At 52.7% G+C, this 17023-nt stretch overlaps 1 protein-coding gene across 9 annotated transcripts in view; it reads left to right on the top strand.

Annotated features, from left to right (window-relative positions):
• LOC122375949 (paxillin-like) overlaps nucleotides 1–17023 on the top strand; it is a 96523-nt gene that overhangs the window by 70767 nt on the left and 8733 nt on the right. For all 9 annotated transcript variants that reach the window (XM_043355585.1, XM_043355571.1, XM_043355577.1 and 6 more), the window contains 2 exons: nucleotides 1268–1373; nucleotides 13545–13668. In XM_043355585.1, coding sequence (XP_043211520.1) covers nucleotides 1268–1373; nucleotides 13545–13668 — 230 coding nt within the window. The remainder of the gene's footprint in view (nucleotides 1–1267; nucleotides 1374–13544; nucleotides 13669–17023) is intronic.

Below are 17023 nucleotides of genomic sequence, written 5' to 3'. Positions count from 1 at the left end.
CGATATTGGGTCCGGTGGACCGGAGACAGACGGCCGTGTGGTATAACGACCTCAGCCGGTGACAGGATGTCGAAGATGTCACGTTCATTGCGACGGCGATTATGAGTTGACGCTTGGGGCTGCGGACAGCGGACGAACTGCGGACGAACGGACGACTGCGGATGGTCTGCATGGGTCCATAAGGCAGCCTACCGACGGGGGACGGGACGACAGGGGCCACTGGAGGTGACCGCGTGCGGTGAAGCGGCGTCAGTTGAGACAGCCTGTCGACGCTGGCGTGTGCAGCGTGCAGTTGCACTGTGCAGTGTGCACTGTGCAGGCGCTGCAGACGGTTCTGCTGATGACAGCTAACCCCTGGGGAGTGTGACGTACTGTGAGGAGTCCATGGTGCAGCTGTCACCGCCCGGCGCCGGCGGCGCTGGCAGCGGTGGTGAGCGGGGTGCAGTGGCCTGTCCCCCATCTCTGACCCTCCCTCTCCGAAGTCCCTCCTGTCATGTCACGCTGCATTCCTACGTGGAAGCTGTAAATTCTGGACGGCTCTGACGGCTGCAGTGGCGAGACGGCTGCCAGCGGGCGGTAGGACAAGGCAGAGGATGCGGGCCGTGGTACTGGGCTGGTGTAGACAACGGCAGATGAAAGAGACATCTGGTGGCGGTGGATGGAAACGCTAGTTCGGCGCTCTAGAATGCGGAGGGCTGCATTTTCCTCTTCATTGCGGGCAGGGAGAACTTTTATTTTGCTGGTGTTTATGAGACGACATCGATAATCTTTGAACGATGTATCCTTGTCATGCCTTTTTGCCCACAAACGTTTGTACGGCATCGCGTAAGATAACATTTCCAACTCGGAAGTCTGGTGGCAGTTCAAAGGTTTCACCATGCTATTGTATTCGTCTGTCTGTAGGACGAGTGTTACCTGTGCTGATGTTACCTTAATTGAACGTCAATTGTAATTTTACATGGATGATCCTACCTCTCTCCCCGTCCTCGAGCTACCCTCAGAGTGTGGTTGTCTGTTTTCACTCTCTCCCTCTCTACGTTTCCCAGAGCCCCTCTGACAGTCCCTCTCTCTCTCTCTCCCTCTCTACGTTTCCCAGAGCCCCTCTTACAGTCCCCCCCCCTCTCTCTCTCTCTCTCTCTCTCTCTCTCTCTCTCTCTCTCTCTCTCTCTCTCTCTCTCTCTCTCTCCCTCCCCCCCGTAGGCTACCCTCGTTCTGTGTTTGTCTTTGTTCCCCGACTCCCTCTGACAGCTCCTCTCTTCATTCGCAGACTCTCCCTCACCGGTAAACGGCAGCGGCTCTGTGGCGGTACACGGACACACCTCCAGGCCATCGGTGGACGCGCTGCTGGATGAACTGGACTCGGTACCCAGCCAGTGAGTACAGATACTCCCCCCCCCCCCACACACACGCACATACACGTACTACCAGCCCTAAACCTCAATAATACTGTTGCACCTTGTGACCTTACGAAGCCTTACCCAGCCAGCTAGTGTTGTGGTCCGCGCGCTCAATCGCGTGGTTCTTTTTAAAATTGGTTTATGGTAAATCATTGACATTTATCGTTGTTCAAATTTTGTAGTGATACTATGATATTCGTCCCTGCATCTCTGGTCTGGATGCAGTGCTGCCACCTACCGCCTTTAGAAGACATTAACCCGGTTTACATAGCATATTTGACGAGGCTCTAGCTCGTTAATTTGGCGATAATTTTGTTGCAGTGGTCTTCAGATATTTAGAGGGGATCATTTTATAAATTGCTAAGCACCATTGGCATCTTTTGCAACAGCACGGACGGAGATATAAGCTTGCAACAAACCCTATGTAAACGCGTCTATTACGTCCAGGCCAGCAGTCAGCACATGTATGTGCTGCCACCTATGAGCATAGGTGAAAGCTGAGGTTTGGTGATCTCCCGTTCTTGATATCCGAGCTTTGTGATGATCCCGGTCTATCAGTGGACACATAATATATTTCTCCGTTGTTTTCTTTGCGTCTATGCACTATAATATTTTCCTATTCGTCAGTCAGTAGTCACATATCAGTTTGGTATTGTGGCATTGACAGCCTTATTCGTCACTCCTTACCGATAACATGGGCTCAGCTCGTGGTACCGCCTGCCCTGACGTCATGGCTCAGTTTCCTGCAACCGGCCGGTGCAGATCACTGGTTAATTGGTCGCCGTTCCTAGAGCTCGTGTGATTAGCACGAGAGGTGGTCACGGAAGCACCGAAGCGGTGCGCTCCAGCACGCAGGGACTCATTGTTGTTATATTGAATGGGTCGTTCATTTTTTCGAACGCTGATGCATTAAAGGTAATCATCGTGGATAAACTATATCCACTTTAGATGATGTTTGAGCTCGATCGGTTATCCTTCTGCCCTAAGGCATCGCCTACCGTGTGAGCTCAGTATAACCCTTCTTCGCCACTCGGCCCCGCCTTGCCCTCTCCACCCAACCGCCGGCGGCTTGAATATCCCACCCACCCTCTGTTGTACCGGGTTCAACCCTGCACTTAATCCCCCCCCCTCCCCGCCCTCACTGCTGCCCGCATCAGCTCTGCCTGCGGGGTATGATGGCTGCCGGGCACGGAGGGGGAGGGGGCGGCAGGTGGTGGGTAGAAGGGCTGGGGAGTTTATGACCTCGTAGGTGGCCGGTAGGGGTATTCAGGGACGTTCGACTGATGCAGCGTGTGCTGACATGCACTATTTCTCAGTTGTCGATGGTGTTGCTGAGAACGCAGTCGGTTGCCTCGTTTCATTGCGTACTTGTTGCATGGCTTAGCTTCGTCTAAGATGTTAAATGTACGCCCGAAAATGTTCAATTTGCAAATGAGGTGCAGTAGGGGAGAGTGGGGAAAGATGCCCAGGGTTTGACTATGTCATATATTATTCGAAAATGACGATCGGAAAGCCAAAACTTGGAGTTTCAACGGAAGCCGACATCATTTTTCTCCAAAAATATCACACTTTCGTGCATGAAATATGATAACTTTTTTTGCTATTAAGCATTTTCCTGAAGAAGTGAAAGGGGGCATCTTACCCCACAGGGTGGAAAAGACGCCCCCTGGCGTTGGGTAAGATGCCCCCCTGCACTATAAGTGACATAAATAGGCACGTGAATCGCCTGAACGAATCAGTAGTCCCTTCGAGCCTGCAGTAGACACCAAACGTCATCGTAAGGGCCCTCAAAAGTAGTCGTAAGGGGCTTCAGAGGTCATCGTTAGGGCCATCATAGTCCAGCGTGGCCAAACAAGCCTCCGTGGTGGCGTTCGGAGACCACTGTAGGGCCCTTCATGATGCTTGAGGGCCCTCGAGCCCATCGTGGGGACCTCAGATGCCCGCGCGGCCCGTGGAGCCAACGTGGGAGCCCTCAAAGGATGTCGTGAAGGGCCCTGGAACCAATAATGGGGCCCACAGAGGCCGTCGTGAGGGCTCTCAGAGTCAGATGCCGCCCAAAAAGTCGCTGTGTGGGCCGAGAGACCGGCATGGGGAGCACTCGACCGTACCGGACTCTCAATAGTCCCAGATCGGCTTTTGTCTCTCATCACAAGTATGTAATAAATGATTCGACGGGCTGCTTGAAGGACAGCCTACGGATTTAGGGGGGCGTCTTTCCCCATCAGGACAGGGGGCATCTTACCCCAAGGTACCGAAGTAACATTAACTCATCACAATTTGTTAGCCATAAAACTACACCCTGAAACAAACTGTTAGGGACACAGTACACGCATGTTAATGTATCACGACTATGGCAAGGGACGCAAAAATTATCTACCTTCTTTGATATTTACAATGTTTTGACGCCAAAATATTTTTTGAAAGCAGCAAATAAAAAACATGCAGTCACCAGCCAGCCGTTGCCCAACTGAGCTTCGCAAATTTATGTGCAGTTAACAAGGCATGCTTCCGCTTTACGCTAAGAACATTAATTTCCAGGTTCGATTCTTTGTTTCCCCGCTAGAGGGGGTGGGGCGTCTTTCCCACCCTGGGCATCTTACCCCACTCTCCCCTAACAGTGACCGCCGCTGGTTCGCATGTCTTTGCTGAACTTCTGTTCACCTTTCCATGATTACACAATGCCCAGTTGCACTCCCCTCAGTTCCTAAACGATGTGATAGCAGTGTGGCGCCGATCTTCCTTCATTTCCTTTTCAATTATGTCGTGCGGTACCTTTAGTAGTTTTAGACCAGTATTTTTGGTGTAAGGGCGGTAGTCTATTCCGCTCGATCACCACAGGAGTTACAATGTGCATTCCCCTGCCCCGACCCTCTTCACCATTGCGGTGCAAGTGTTTGCATGAGAGCGGCCTTCACTTCTCTCGCACTGCAGTGTCAGTGCGGGGGCGTCCGTCCCTCCCCTCTCGACTACTGCAGTGTCAGTGTGGGGGTGGTGGCGGTGGCAGCTACCGGTTCCGCCGACTCCGGGTGATGTCACCTTCCGCCTGCGACGGGTGTCTGGAACGGACGGTTGGCGGGAGCGAGAGCATGGCGGTCACGGTCGCATTGGGGGGACGCTGAAAGGGGACGGGTGTCACGGTTAGAGGGGGAACTGCCTCGGCGATGGGGGGGGGGGGGGGGCTTGGCGGGATATAGTGAACGGTGGCGAAGCGTTTGGAGGTCGCGTTTACCGTGGTGGGTCAGATTGCAGGGTTAGTGGTCATTGTGGGTCTATGTAGATATAAGGCAGGTCACGATGGGTCAGATCGGGATGGAAAGGGGTGGCGTATTTCAGATATCACAAGAAGGGACACGGTGGAAAGTCATGATTGGACACGATGTAAGGTGAAAGGCGACAAAGGTTCACGGCGGGACATCCTGTAGCGTGACCAGGGTCACGGTGGGGCATCTTGTTAGGTGACCAGGTCACGGTGGGGCATCCCGTAGGGTGACGGGGGTCACGGTGGAACATCTCGGTGGGGTGACCAGGGTCACGATACTGACGCCCACGCCTCCGTGACTCGTGAGGCGCCTCGGTCACGACGGGCGTCCCCAGTGAGCACGATTCGTGAACGGAGATTGGGCGCAGCAGTGGTTGGAGACATGAGAGGCAGAGAACCGGCCGATCTATCTGACAATATGACCACACATGACCTGACCCGATCCCATGCGATCCGACCACACCTGACCTGAAACCGACCTGATCTGACCAGGCCTAGCCTGATCGGTCAAAGAGGCCTGCAGCTGGCTCGCACTTTGTCGCTACGTTGTACAGTGGAACGGTTGAACTCCTCCTGCGTGGGTATACGATCACGTTCGTCGGCCGCTCATGTAGATTGCATATGCTGCATTCGCTTACGGCATACAGTTCCACGGCTGCACGAGTCCTCGGCGATTTGACTCGCTCGAGCGCCGCCCAGGAGAACGTACCGCACTAGCAGTTTACATTATTTCACATCCCATCTCTTCACTTCACTTTGCGGCTTCATTGAAGTACGTCAACGGTTGACGCACAGGAACTGACGCAGAGACTCGTGTTTAAACCGAGAGGCTAACGTTACGGTCCTTGTCAGAATGTTTGACATTCTTTGCTAGTGATTGATGGCTGGGGAAATGGAAATGTGCAGCGAACTCAGCGGGCTGATTTCCAAGTCTGCCAAAGGGAGGTGGAGCTAGCGCTTGGCCATGCATACGGCATTCGCCGGCCACGCTAGGACAAGTGACTTCCAGCCTAAGGTTGAGCTAGTCACATAGCCTCGCGTGTATTTTCTGGCCGCTTCGCCGGTACGTTTGATGTGCCTCCCGGAGCTTAGACGAAAAATGTTGGTTGATGTCGAGTGTTCCGTACTGCTGACAAGGTGACACCAGTAAATGACGCCTGATGGATAGTGAGTGGTAGGTGTGAGATGGATGTGCTTACTTTGGACCTCGGCGCAGAGTTGGATTTAGACCAGACAGCTCCTGCTTGAACTGAGCAGGATGAGGTGTTGTCGGTGTGAGGTCCGGTCGTATTGACCAGTGGGGACTGGGTGGGTCCGTCTGACTCATAGCCTCAAACTCCGAGTCTGGATCATCACACGACTGCAGCGAGCAGAAGCCTGTCCGGGCCGACTCTCTGGAGCCCCGAAATCGACCTGGACGGGTCGATTGGCCACCCCGGGGCGTGGTCTCTCCCCTGGGAGACCGCCCTCACGCACTGCGCCGCGGGCTCGCGACTCTCCTCCCCACCCCTCCGCCGCCCTGTTGGTCGCACCTTCCCACTCTGCATTCCTGCCATTGCATTGCGGCGTCCACCGTCACCGCGTCCCTCGCCGGCCTGCATGACGGCCGGTTTCCGCCCCCCCCCCCCTCCATGGCGTCGGATGACGTCAGGCGGCGGCGCGGCGGCGGCGGCCCGCCTCTCCGGGTCTCTCTCGGCCGCCGAGCGCCGGGTGCGGCCGGCAGACGACCGCCGTGCCGCCGCGCGTGTGAGAGGGTGAAGGAGTGTAGTGTCGCCTCCGACGGAGCGATGGCCCGCAGCGGCGCCGATCACACCATGGAGGTGATCGAAATCGTCGACTACGTCCGTCCCGAGTGAGTCTCCGGGGTAGGGTGGGTCATGCCGGTGCTCTGATGTCACCTCTGCTGGGTAAATAAACTGAGAGTCACGTGGTGACCGCTGCCGCCGCCGAGAGGGCTCCGTCACGGTATGTGTTGTTGCACGCTCGGCGGTGACTGGTGGGCCGCGGAGGGACCTCGTGCAGGGACACTGCCGGCCCCGCCCCGGTTCGATACTGGGCGAGGTGTTGGAGGGAGGGGAGTGGGTCAGTGTGGAGGTGGTGCTGAGGTGGTGGACACTGGACAGCGTTGTGGTGATGGCGGTGACGGCAACAGACTTTCGCCGGCTGTGTGAGTCTGGATATAAGTGAAGGATTTGTCTGTGGAGTTTGTTCTCAGCTGCAGCCAGTTTATTGGTTGTGAATAGTTCGCGGTGTGGAAGTGTCAGGTGTGCGGCGGTAGGTTAGCTTTGAAACTTGGTATTCATTCGAAGTTTGTGGCATCGTGGCCTGTCCCAAGTAACCAGTATGTGGCGTAGTGCTCCATTCGTTAGTTTCCACAGAGGCTGAAGGAGGCATTTGCTTGAATCGACTGTCTTCGGTTCGAAACCCTGAACAATTCTTGAGATAATAATCGTCTGGCCGGTTTCCATGGTCAATCAAGTGCGGTCTCCGAGGGGGTGTCGGGGTGTCAACAGTTGATGACGCTGCCTGGATGTGCCTTTCAAAACAGACTCAGGGATCTTCTTTGTTTTCAGTGATAACACTAGGGATAGAGTCTTCTCTGAAAACCGTGCTACTGCCGATGACGTCTGGATATGTCTCGTTTGCATTTCCGCATTCGACAGTGCTTCCCCAATCATGAGCTGTAGTTTAAATATGAGTTCCAGAGGCGTGTTTCGTTTCATCATGATAAGCACCGTCATCAACTTGAATGGATCTGCAGTAATCTTGTGCTTCCGTAATTACAAAAGGGCATGGTTGATAGCTACAACGGCTCATTTCGGTGGGGTTTTAGTGTGCAACTTGCAGTAACTGCCGCTCACAGGGAAGACGCGAACCCTTGACCTTTCTTTTACTGCCGGCGGCTCGAGCTACCGACGTCTGACTCTTACTGATGCTGTTATGAAGCTGTGTCGCAGCCATTTTTACTTGAAGCTGAGTGCCTCTTGGTGTTAGACCCAACCAAAGCCATCCTCCATCTCTCCCATCCGACCAGAGCCGCACCTCCGGCTGAGCTTTGATTACCTTCGCGGCTCCATGTTTACTCCAGCGTGGCTACAATTTACCATAGAGCCTCGGCCCACCGCGCCTGGCATGCCGCGAATACAAACCGTGCAGGGTGATATAGCGGTAAAGGCCGACCTTCACTGCGCTGCGTTAGCGCCGTCCATGCAGTTTGACCGTCAGTTGTTCCCTGCGCCGCCCTTGAATGATAATGTAACGGTGGTATTCAGTGCGAGGTATGAACGGGTTACGATCTGCCTGGGGATATGCCCGGTTCACATGTGGTGGGTTGGAGTGGTGGCTTATGGCGCGCTGAATGGATCCCGGTGGGCGGTGTGAAGCTGGCACTTGATTGGGTTTATTGAAATGGCTCACGTACTCGTATATCTGGGTAGGAAGAACAAATGGTTGCGCTTCATTCGTGAAATGTCTTTGATGGCCAATGCTTCGTCTATCTCGTTCCTTTTTGTCATATGGGTAGATTTTTACGCTTATGCCCTTCAGTGAGCTTATAAAAGCGCAGCATCCAAGCAGAGTAGCGCAGCCAACAGCATGCGCCTTCACTGAAGGCGCATGCTGCCTTCAGTGAAGGCAGCAAGCGCCACAAGGCATGTCGACACAAGGCTGTCGACAGAAGTTATTCCTTACGTCTCAGGCGCGAAGAACGTTGAATTAACCCTACAGCCTGTCAGGGTTGTGTAGAGCCATATATCATCAACCGAGCTTTCCATTCTCTGCCGTGGAGTTGGTACATCTCGTGGTCGTCGAACGAATGTCAGTGGCCTTGTTGGCAGCGGAAGTCTTTTAGTGCTCTTCTCTTCACCAAGCCGTTGTGACTGCCTGTCCTACGCCATGCAATAGTACTTGTGTTACCGTCTACTTGTGATGCATCTCTGCGTTTTTACGGTCATGGCTTGTCCCCCTCTCCTCTTGCTATGGTGACCAAGACCAGTGAAACAGCGACCTGTCGGTCGCATACGACAGTGGCGGATCCAGGGGGGGGGGCAAAATGGGCATTTGCCCCCCCCCCCAAACGGCATAATTTTAACATTACGCCTATGGACGATGCATGGAAAGAATCGATAAATTGTTATGGTTTGCCCCCCCCCCCAAAAAAAAAACTCTGAGCTGGATCCGCCTCTGGCATACGATTCCTGAGAACCGACAGACAACGCTCCAGTGTCCACCTCAGTTCGCCCATCCGTTCCGCTCCGTCCGTTCTGACGCGTTCGCCGGTCCTTCGCGTCTATCCGTCTGTCCGTCCTTCTCGTCTATCTGTCCGTCTCTCCCTCCTATCCGACGCGTCTCTCCGTCTGTCTCGTTCTGTCTCCGTCTGTCGGCTGTCTCTTTCGTCCCGTCTCGTCCCGTCTCCGTTTCATCGCGTTGTCGTATCATACAGTCTATCCCGGTCCCGCACTTTCCCACTGAGACGGGAATACCCCACTGAGTCTCCGTCTGGTCTCTTTATTCGTCAAGGGCGGTGTCTCGGCTCTGCAGTTCGCCTGCCACACTCGCAGCTCTGTCGGTGTGACACGAACTGACACCTCAAGTGAGCCGCAGCGGCTGCCAACGCCGCTGCCTTCTCTCCAGAGGTCGACCAACGGGTCAAAGACCCGGTACTGCCGGCCTTGCCCGGCGCCTTACGGTCAGTGGGTGTCCGTATGGATACGATGTCAGTCTCGATACGGAGACTGTTGCATCGAGCTGTTCCCGACGGTAGATTGCCGAAGATGATAATATGAAAATGAAGAAATATGGCGACCGATTCGTATGATAGGCTTCCAGGGTGCGGCTTGTCTCCTACCTGGTTGCGTTGACAGCTCTCAGTATTGGCGCAGTTTTTTAGATCACAAAGTGAAACATTACATGGAACATCACAAGTGGAACATTAGATTACAAAGTGTTCTAGTTCTGTCGGCTGGTGCCGGAACTAATCCTAGTTCCGGCACTCCTGTGACACATTGTGGCTGCTATTTTCACGTGTCGCGTCTGTGCGAGTGGGCGGCGCCATGTCTGCGGTCCTGGCGCACGCTGCCACTACGTCCGTTTGTCAGCACTGCAGCGGCGCAGCTGCTAGGGGGAGGACAGGTGAAGAGGGGGGGGGGGGCGTGTCGGCAGAGTGGGTCTGCTGAGGGTGTAGCGGTGCCTGCCGCAGGATTGACTCCAGCGTCCAGTGTTTTCACTTCCGGCTCACCTTTTTTTCTCAGCGAGCTCACTGTTACCTTTTATTCTCGAGCTTCTCCACCTGCTGTTCTTCTTTCGTGGGTGTCCAGCTCTTTTCGACTCTCGTCTGGCTGGGCACCAGTTTATCGCACCTTCCTCTGGCCCTTTTCCATCTCGACTGCTGAGGCCACTGTCGGTCCACACGCAGTTTCAACTTTGACGCTCATGGCGTGTCTCCGGTGTGATGCGTGCCGAGTTTACGAGGTCGTGCTGATGATGTCCAGATGGTGTTCGCTGGGGACACTGCACAGAAATGAGATGCTCTCTCTCTCTCTCTCTCTCTCTCTCTCTCTCTCTCTCTCTCTCTCTCTCTCTCTCTCTCTCTCTCTCTCTCTCTCTCTCTCTCTCTCTCTCTCTCTCTCTCTCTCTCTCTCTCTCTCTCTCTCTCTCTCTCTCTCCCCCTCTTACTCACTTCTCGAATGGTTGGCACTTCGCACCTGACGCCCTGCCAACTTTAGAAGCCGTTTTACTAATGAGCTAACCGCCCCCTTTGGCGTCGACTGAACCGTTGCCAGCCGCTCTCCACATTCGACACGAACCAGCACCTGCTGCCGTGTTGATACAACTGACTACTAAAGTTACCCCTCCTCTCATTTGGTCACGTAACTGACGTGTTCTTGATTGCCACTATTCATCTCCGAAGAGATTTGGTATCCTGCATTTGGTGAAATTTGGGGGCTGGATACTCCCCGTTTTCAGTGTTTTCAGGTCTCAGGAGATGAAAGGCCATGCCTTTTTCGATGAGAGGTCGCCTCCAGTCAGTCCGTGTAGCTTCACATCCTAAATGTGATCGCTAAGTAACGTGACGTTACACGTTATTCAAGAGCATTCCTCGCACTTAGCCATCTTTTCAATAAGAGCCCGTCTTTGACGCCCGTCCGCTCCGCTCGCCCGGGCGGCGTCTGCACAATTGTCAGACGCTGTCTCCGGTGATCATGTCAACTCATTGACACCTGTCAGGATGAGGGCGGCGCCGGCGCTACTGCCGATGTCACACCTGATTTGGAACTGATGGACCCAACCATCGCCGTAAAACGCACCGATGATTGTCAGTTATGGGGTGGGTTATCAATAAAAGTACAGGAGTGGCTGTGATTCGACAAATTTGCTTCGTGTTAACCCTCGCCCATGTAGGGGCGAGGGTTAACACGAAGCCATCTTCGTTCTTCTGCTCTCTAAGTAGTAGTTGGAGTTGGTGCAACCCCCCCCCCCTGAGGTTTTTCGGAAATACTGCAAAAACGGCGGCGCGCAGCGCCGCCAAATTTTGGGTACCTTATGGGGCAAACCTTGCGCATCTTTTGATAAAAAAAAAATTTGACCGGGTCATGTCAGGTCACGGAGTTATGACGTCACAAAGGGAACAGCCTCCGGCCGGATTTTCACAAACTGAGTGCCAACGCCCGAGGTTTCCTGCCGGTGGTACGGACATCGGTTGATGGATCGTGATGAAACTTCCCATGCATGTTGGGGCAAGTATTGGCTATCATATGGTATAAGAAACTTGACCGGGTCAGGTCAGGTCACGGAGCTATGACGTCACAAGAGGAACAGCGTCCGGTACTATTTTTGAAAAGCGCCCGAACCACTATTTTGCTAATTCTTGTCACCTCAATGGGAATATGCAGCAATATTAGCTTCTATAGGGAGCAAATGGACCTCCAAAATCCAAAAATACAATCAGATTTCAAAAATTTAAATTTTGATTTTTCGAATTTCTGCCGCCGACTGTGACCTTGCCGACTTCCGGCGCTCCCAACGCGCCATTTTTAGAGCTAGGGAAACGAAATACATACCAAACGATAGAGAATTGATCAAGGAACACGATAGTGAATGTTTCAAGTCGATATCTCCCACCGTTTTGCCGCAATCGCCGCGGAAAGTTGAAAAAAGTCTATTTTTCCGAAAATTTGACCTTTGACCGGTCAAAAGTAGGTCAAATGTTGATCTAGGACCAAAAAATATACCACCAATCGCGAGATCTCGGCGAGAGCAATCCGTTGGTCTTTTCCGCTAAGCTCTACGACGCTCCGTTTTCAAACGCCAAGGGGGGGGGGGTCGCACCAACCCCCCCCCCCCCTGCATGGGCGAAGGTGGCAGATCGCCGTTTACGGGCGAGGGTTAACGTGCGTGGTTACTGGTTACGTCTGATATCAGTTTTTCATTCAGCTGGTCGGTACTTTGTGGTTCGAGTAAGTGCTAAAAGGCTGTAATTAATTGACTGGCTTATGGTCCCAGTTTGGGTTTTATGGGTCCTCCTGCGTGTATTTTCGGTAATATGATTCGTTTAGGGACTGTCGAGATTAAGCTTTTTATGTCGCTCCGGCTGCCTAATCGATACCATGCAGGATGAGAGAGGGTTTCTGACATTCCATGATCATGGTTTCAAAATTGGCACGAATATGTCACTGCACGATACAAAATCTGTGATGTCCAAGCATCGCATTCCGGATGTCCTCAATTTTGGCATAGTCTGGTTGCGTATACCTATGCAGCTGTGGAGTTTTGGCAATTGGGACTGAAGAACGTGGTTGGAATCTGGATTGGCTGGGTGAGGTCATGTGCGGATTTGGACCAAGTTACAGATGGCACTGTCATGTCACAGCTCCTCCGCCCATACCCTGGCCGCTGTCCCAGTTCTTCAACAGAACAGACCACCGTCCCACTCGACTCCGTACTACCCCTTCTGACCTGCCGTTCGGTAACCTATGGTCACTGCCCGTCACCGCCCCTCCGGCCGGCGAGCCAACTGCCTTATAAGGCGTGCGGACCGGTCGGCATGTTTGCCATGCCTGAGGCGGCCGGGGCGGCGCGTGTCGAACCGCTGACTGCAGGGGACGGTGTCACCTCTGACACTGACACAGGGGGGGCATCTCGGATACAGGGGGTGTCATGACTGACACCGGCACAGGGGGCACCTCTGACGCAAGGGGTGTCATGTATCACCTCTGAGAGAGCGGAGTGTAACTCTGACACTGACACAGCTGGGTATCTCTGACACAGTGTGTGTCATATTTGACACAGCTAGTAGCACCTCAGCGCGAGCTGGGTGTCACATATGACACAACGAAGTGTTGCCAGACTCAGCTTGTGTCACCTCACATGACACTGCATCTTCACCTCTAAGGCAAGATACATCTTCCCCAGCTCTGACTAACTGTAGTCGTGCTTACTAGACGTCGTGCTTACGTCACGCAATGACGTCACGTCATGTGTGACGTCAGTTGACGGAGGTCCAGCGCAGGATGCCTCTCCACTGAGTCGAACTGACAGATGAAACATCGCCTCCTCTCGCCTCGAAAAATACCATGTCCGGCTTGACTTGTTTGTACTGCTCTAGCGCTGTTCGCGGCTGCTTTTGTTGCAAGCTTGCCGCACCGAACTGTTTATCAAAACGGATGTATCTATGCACCACATAGCTTTGTCAGTTGCATAAGATTCATCTGCATAGCGCATACATTATGACACATCCGCTACCGTCAGTTCAGTGCATAGTTGTAAATCATCTTAGCCTGGTTATAACTGAGGCTGGACCCTCTAATTATCATCTTGGTGTACAACTCTACAGTGTGTGGTGTGTATATCCCCGCTTTCTAACCCATTTGTTTTGTGTGTTTTCTCCTCAGAAATGCGCGGACGTACGAGACGCGCACGGTTACGGTGACAGAGAGTGTACCGGACGGCTGCCGGACCGCCTCGTCGGCCACTCAGGAACTGGACGACCTCATGGCCTCGCTCTCAGACTTCAAGGTACCGCCTCTGATAGATAAACCTGGGACAGGGGACTGGGGGTGATCAGGGTACTGCAACTGGTACTGTTACACTGTTACAGAGAGTCGGTACTGCAATTAACCCAGCGACAGGGGAAGGGGGAGAGATCAGGGTTCTTCAATGAACACATGGGAAAAGAAGATGGGTTAATACGGCCTGTATCGCAGTGCCTGCTGGCTATCCAGTGTTTCTGATGTTCTCTGATGTGTGGCATGTGGCAATGCTCCCCATGTTGCGGTGTCATCGAGTTTGGCAGAGTCTCTGGCTGTGTCCGATTGGTGTTGGGCCATGCCTGATGGATGGCTCCAGGTACCCGGTTCATAGAGCTCTGCAGCTCACTTCCAGATCGTTGGATCCGCTCAATTGCCTGCTTCCCTGCTGAATAAACAGGTTGGTGTTTTATTGCCCCCATTTCGGAGTGATTCGGACTCGATTGGACCTCCTGCTGCGATGTCAGAGCAGCGGTGCGGGGCGCCTGTGGCGGCTCTGCGGCTAATCCTGCCTCGTGCAAGAGCCATTAGGCGCCAGCAGCTACATGCTGATTCGGCCGCCGCCGGTACATGGAAGTCGGCGCTGATGGATGCTGTGTTTGTGTGGAGAACCACCCCACCCACTGGGCAGCCACCGCCTGCCAGGGGTGCAGAGGGCGCGCAGATCTGCGACCGCCCTGTCCTCTATAACGGTCTGTCGGTGGTGGGTAGCCAAGGGTGGATCGGATGGTTCAGATGGCGCTGATTTCACCCCGTCGCCTCCACCTCCGCCTTCACAGTTCACTGCCGGTGCTGCCATTGCTGTTGGCTCAGCCCCGTGCAATTCCATTCCATTGTGATGATTTAGAATGAAGGACAACCATTGACAAGAACAGGGATGCTGAAATCTAGCATTCAAGCTCGGACAAAAATTGCTCGTTTCTGGAAATGATCGTTGATTTTGGAATGCGGGCAGCTGTGGGAGGCTCGCCGTCAGGGTTGCTGGATTCGGTTGCGGATTTATCACGTTGATATTGTCATTCCGCAAAGACAAATGGCAGGGAGTCAAGCCCCATGGAGCAAAATCTGTCATGGTCCGTTGATGACATTTATTTTGTGAAAAGGTTCAGAGAGGTTTGGTTAGTCCGGGATGTTCAATCCTTTATTCGGAATTTCTCTTGAAGCTTTTCGGGATGCACAGGGTCGAAGTTGATTTCAGCTATTGCAGCGATCCGATTTCACTGCCCATTTGTCACATTCTGTCCGAAAATTGGTGTTCAGATAAGAATGATCATCCCATTTTTTTTCCATACAACTGTTAACTTCGCATCTTTTATCCAGTAAAAATAGGCTTAATTTGTTAATCCTGCCAAACCCACGCGCAGAGGCTGATGTTTTTTATTGATTCACGTCTGCATTCTTGTTTATGGACTGTCAGCTAGTTGTGTGCTAATGAGCTTTTGTTCATGAAATCTCGCCCGTTATTGGTTGATAACTCCCCAGAATATTGACATGACGTCGGTGCATTGTCATCGGACCGTCACATTCTCGGGCGAATTATCTTCTCTCGGGTGTTTATGGCGTGGCTGTTCAGCCATCAGCGTGGTGTGGTGGTGATTTAGCTGTCCATTGTCGTCGGAATGGATGTTGTTGTTGGACGCGTCAGACGGGTCGGACCGGCCGCACCTGGGACCAGCGCGGCAGATGGACCCCTGACCTTCACCGAGAGGAGAGAGAGCAGTGGGAACGCCGGCAGCCGGGACACGAGGTCCCACAGAGACAGCCGTGTGTTTGACCGGTCCCCGTGGCCGGTTTGGGTCTGCAGCAGACGGCTGCAGCGGTTTTATGATATCCGCTATGGGCATCAGATGCCAGCGAGAGGCTTCTAGACTCTAAAAGACCGGTGGTAAACCCGTATCAATGTCGGTTTGTTCCTTGGTGCTGGATTTTTCTCGGGATAACAAGTACCAGGCGGGTTTCTGGTGTCTCTGGGCTCATCTTACCCAGTGATTGTTGGAATGCTTCCATTGCGGGAATACAGAGTTATTGATACCTTGTAATAACTGACATAACTCTGGTCGGCTTGCAACGATCTTTGAGACCTTCTATCACTCCGCGAAATTTTGAAACATGATTTATTGCCTGCAATCAATGAATCGTCACCTTTGTTTGGTCACGATTTTAGTGTCATGTCTTCTCTTCTGCCTCTTGCATTGTTGTAAGTCATGCAGCATTTGGAAAACTTCTTTGCTATCTAATTTCCATGTTTTTTTTCAACTGCTTGATTTTCTCTAGCCGGATGTGTTGTTCACCCATGAGCTTTCCAACACTGGCTGCTGTGGGCTCCAACTCCACTACGAAGTTCTCTGTGACCTCTGTGCCGATGCAGGAACGGCGAGTGAAGCTCCCTTCTGCCCGGCCCTTGGCCCAGTACCGCTGCCAAGGGTGTAAAGGTCGCTCAAAGGGCAAGGTCGGTTAGTCGAAGGTAGTCGTCAGGGTGTGTTTTTTTTTTTTTTTGTGTTACTTGAAGCTGGCCATATAAAATGATATTGGTTTCTTCACGGCTGAATGTGAAATGCACGAACTTCTGACAGGCAATATTACTAACATTACTGCCTAGTTGTTACCAATGCTGGTTACACGATGCACGGCTAAAGCATGTGTCGACCCAACGATTACCGGGATTGGAGCATTTCTCTTTGGTGTTTCGTTTGACGAGGCAATCAACTTCGTGGATACGTTCCACAATCGATTTGTTTCATGTCATTGGCTAGCTGCTTTCGTCACAAACGTTCAAATAAGCTGTTCGGATGGCATCATCCGAGCGCCCACGTGCAGTATTTATGAAGGCATGGCCAAGTATGTGGACAACCGTGCTTCGGTCTCGTAGTTCCGCTAAAGCCTGTCACATTTGTATCTGCTATAGTTTGGTTGAGCACAGGTTCGCTCTGTTTGTGTCAGTATGAGCCGTTCGCTCTCATTTCAAATAAGCCATTTTTGATCACCTTTCTCGAGCTCATTCAATAGGAAGACTGTTTCGCCGAACGTCCCTGGATCATAGATGATGCTGGCAAAATGTTCGGACGTCAGGTTTTGGTATCGGTTTTAAGTATCGGTATGGCTAATGTGTACGGGGTATGTGTAGATGTTTTGGCATTTGTGATTACGTATGAAAATGCTGCTCAATGTGCCCACATGCCTTTCTGAATTTGTGGGCTGTGGTCTGAAGAACTGTCCTGTCCCAGTCAGTACCTAATGCTGATGTGATGTGTTGTATAGATACGATGTGTTGCGTAGATGTGTTGGCCTATTATCTGTGCGTATGCAGTTGCCGTCTATATGCCGACTTGTATTTCTGAATATGT

Source organism: Amphibalanus amphitrite, unplaced genomic scaffold, assembly GCF_019059575.1.
Source record: "Amphibalanus amphitrite isolate SeventyFive unplaced genomic scaffold, NRLGWU_Aamphi_draft 000042F_arrow, whole genome shotgun sequence".
Taxonomy (NCBI): domain Eukaryota; kingdom Metazoa; phylum Arthropoda; class Thecostraca; order Balanomorpha; family Balanidae; genus Amphibalanus; species Amphibalanus amphitrite.
The sequence above is the reverse complement of the archived record's forward strand: the minus strand, read 5'-3'. Positions and strand labels throughout refer to the sequence as shown.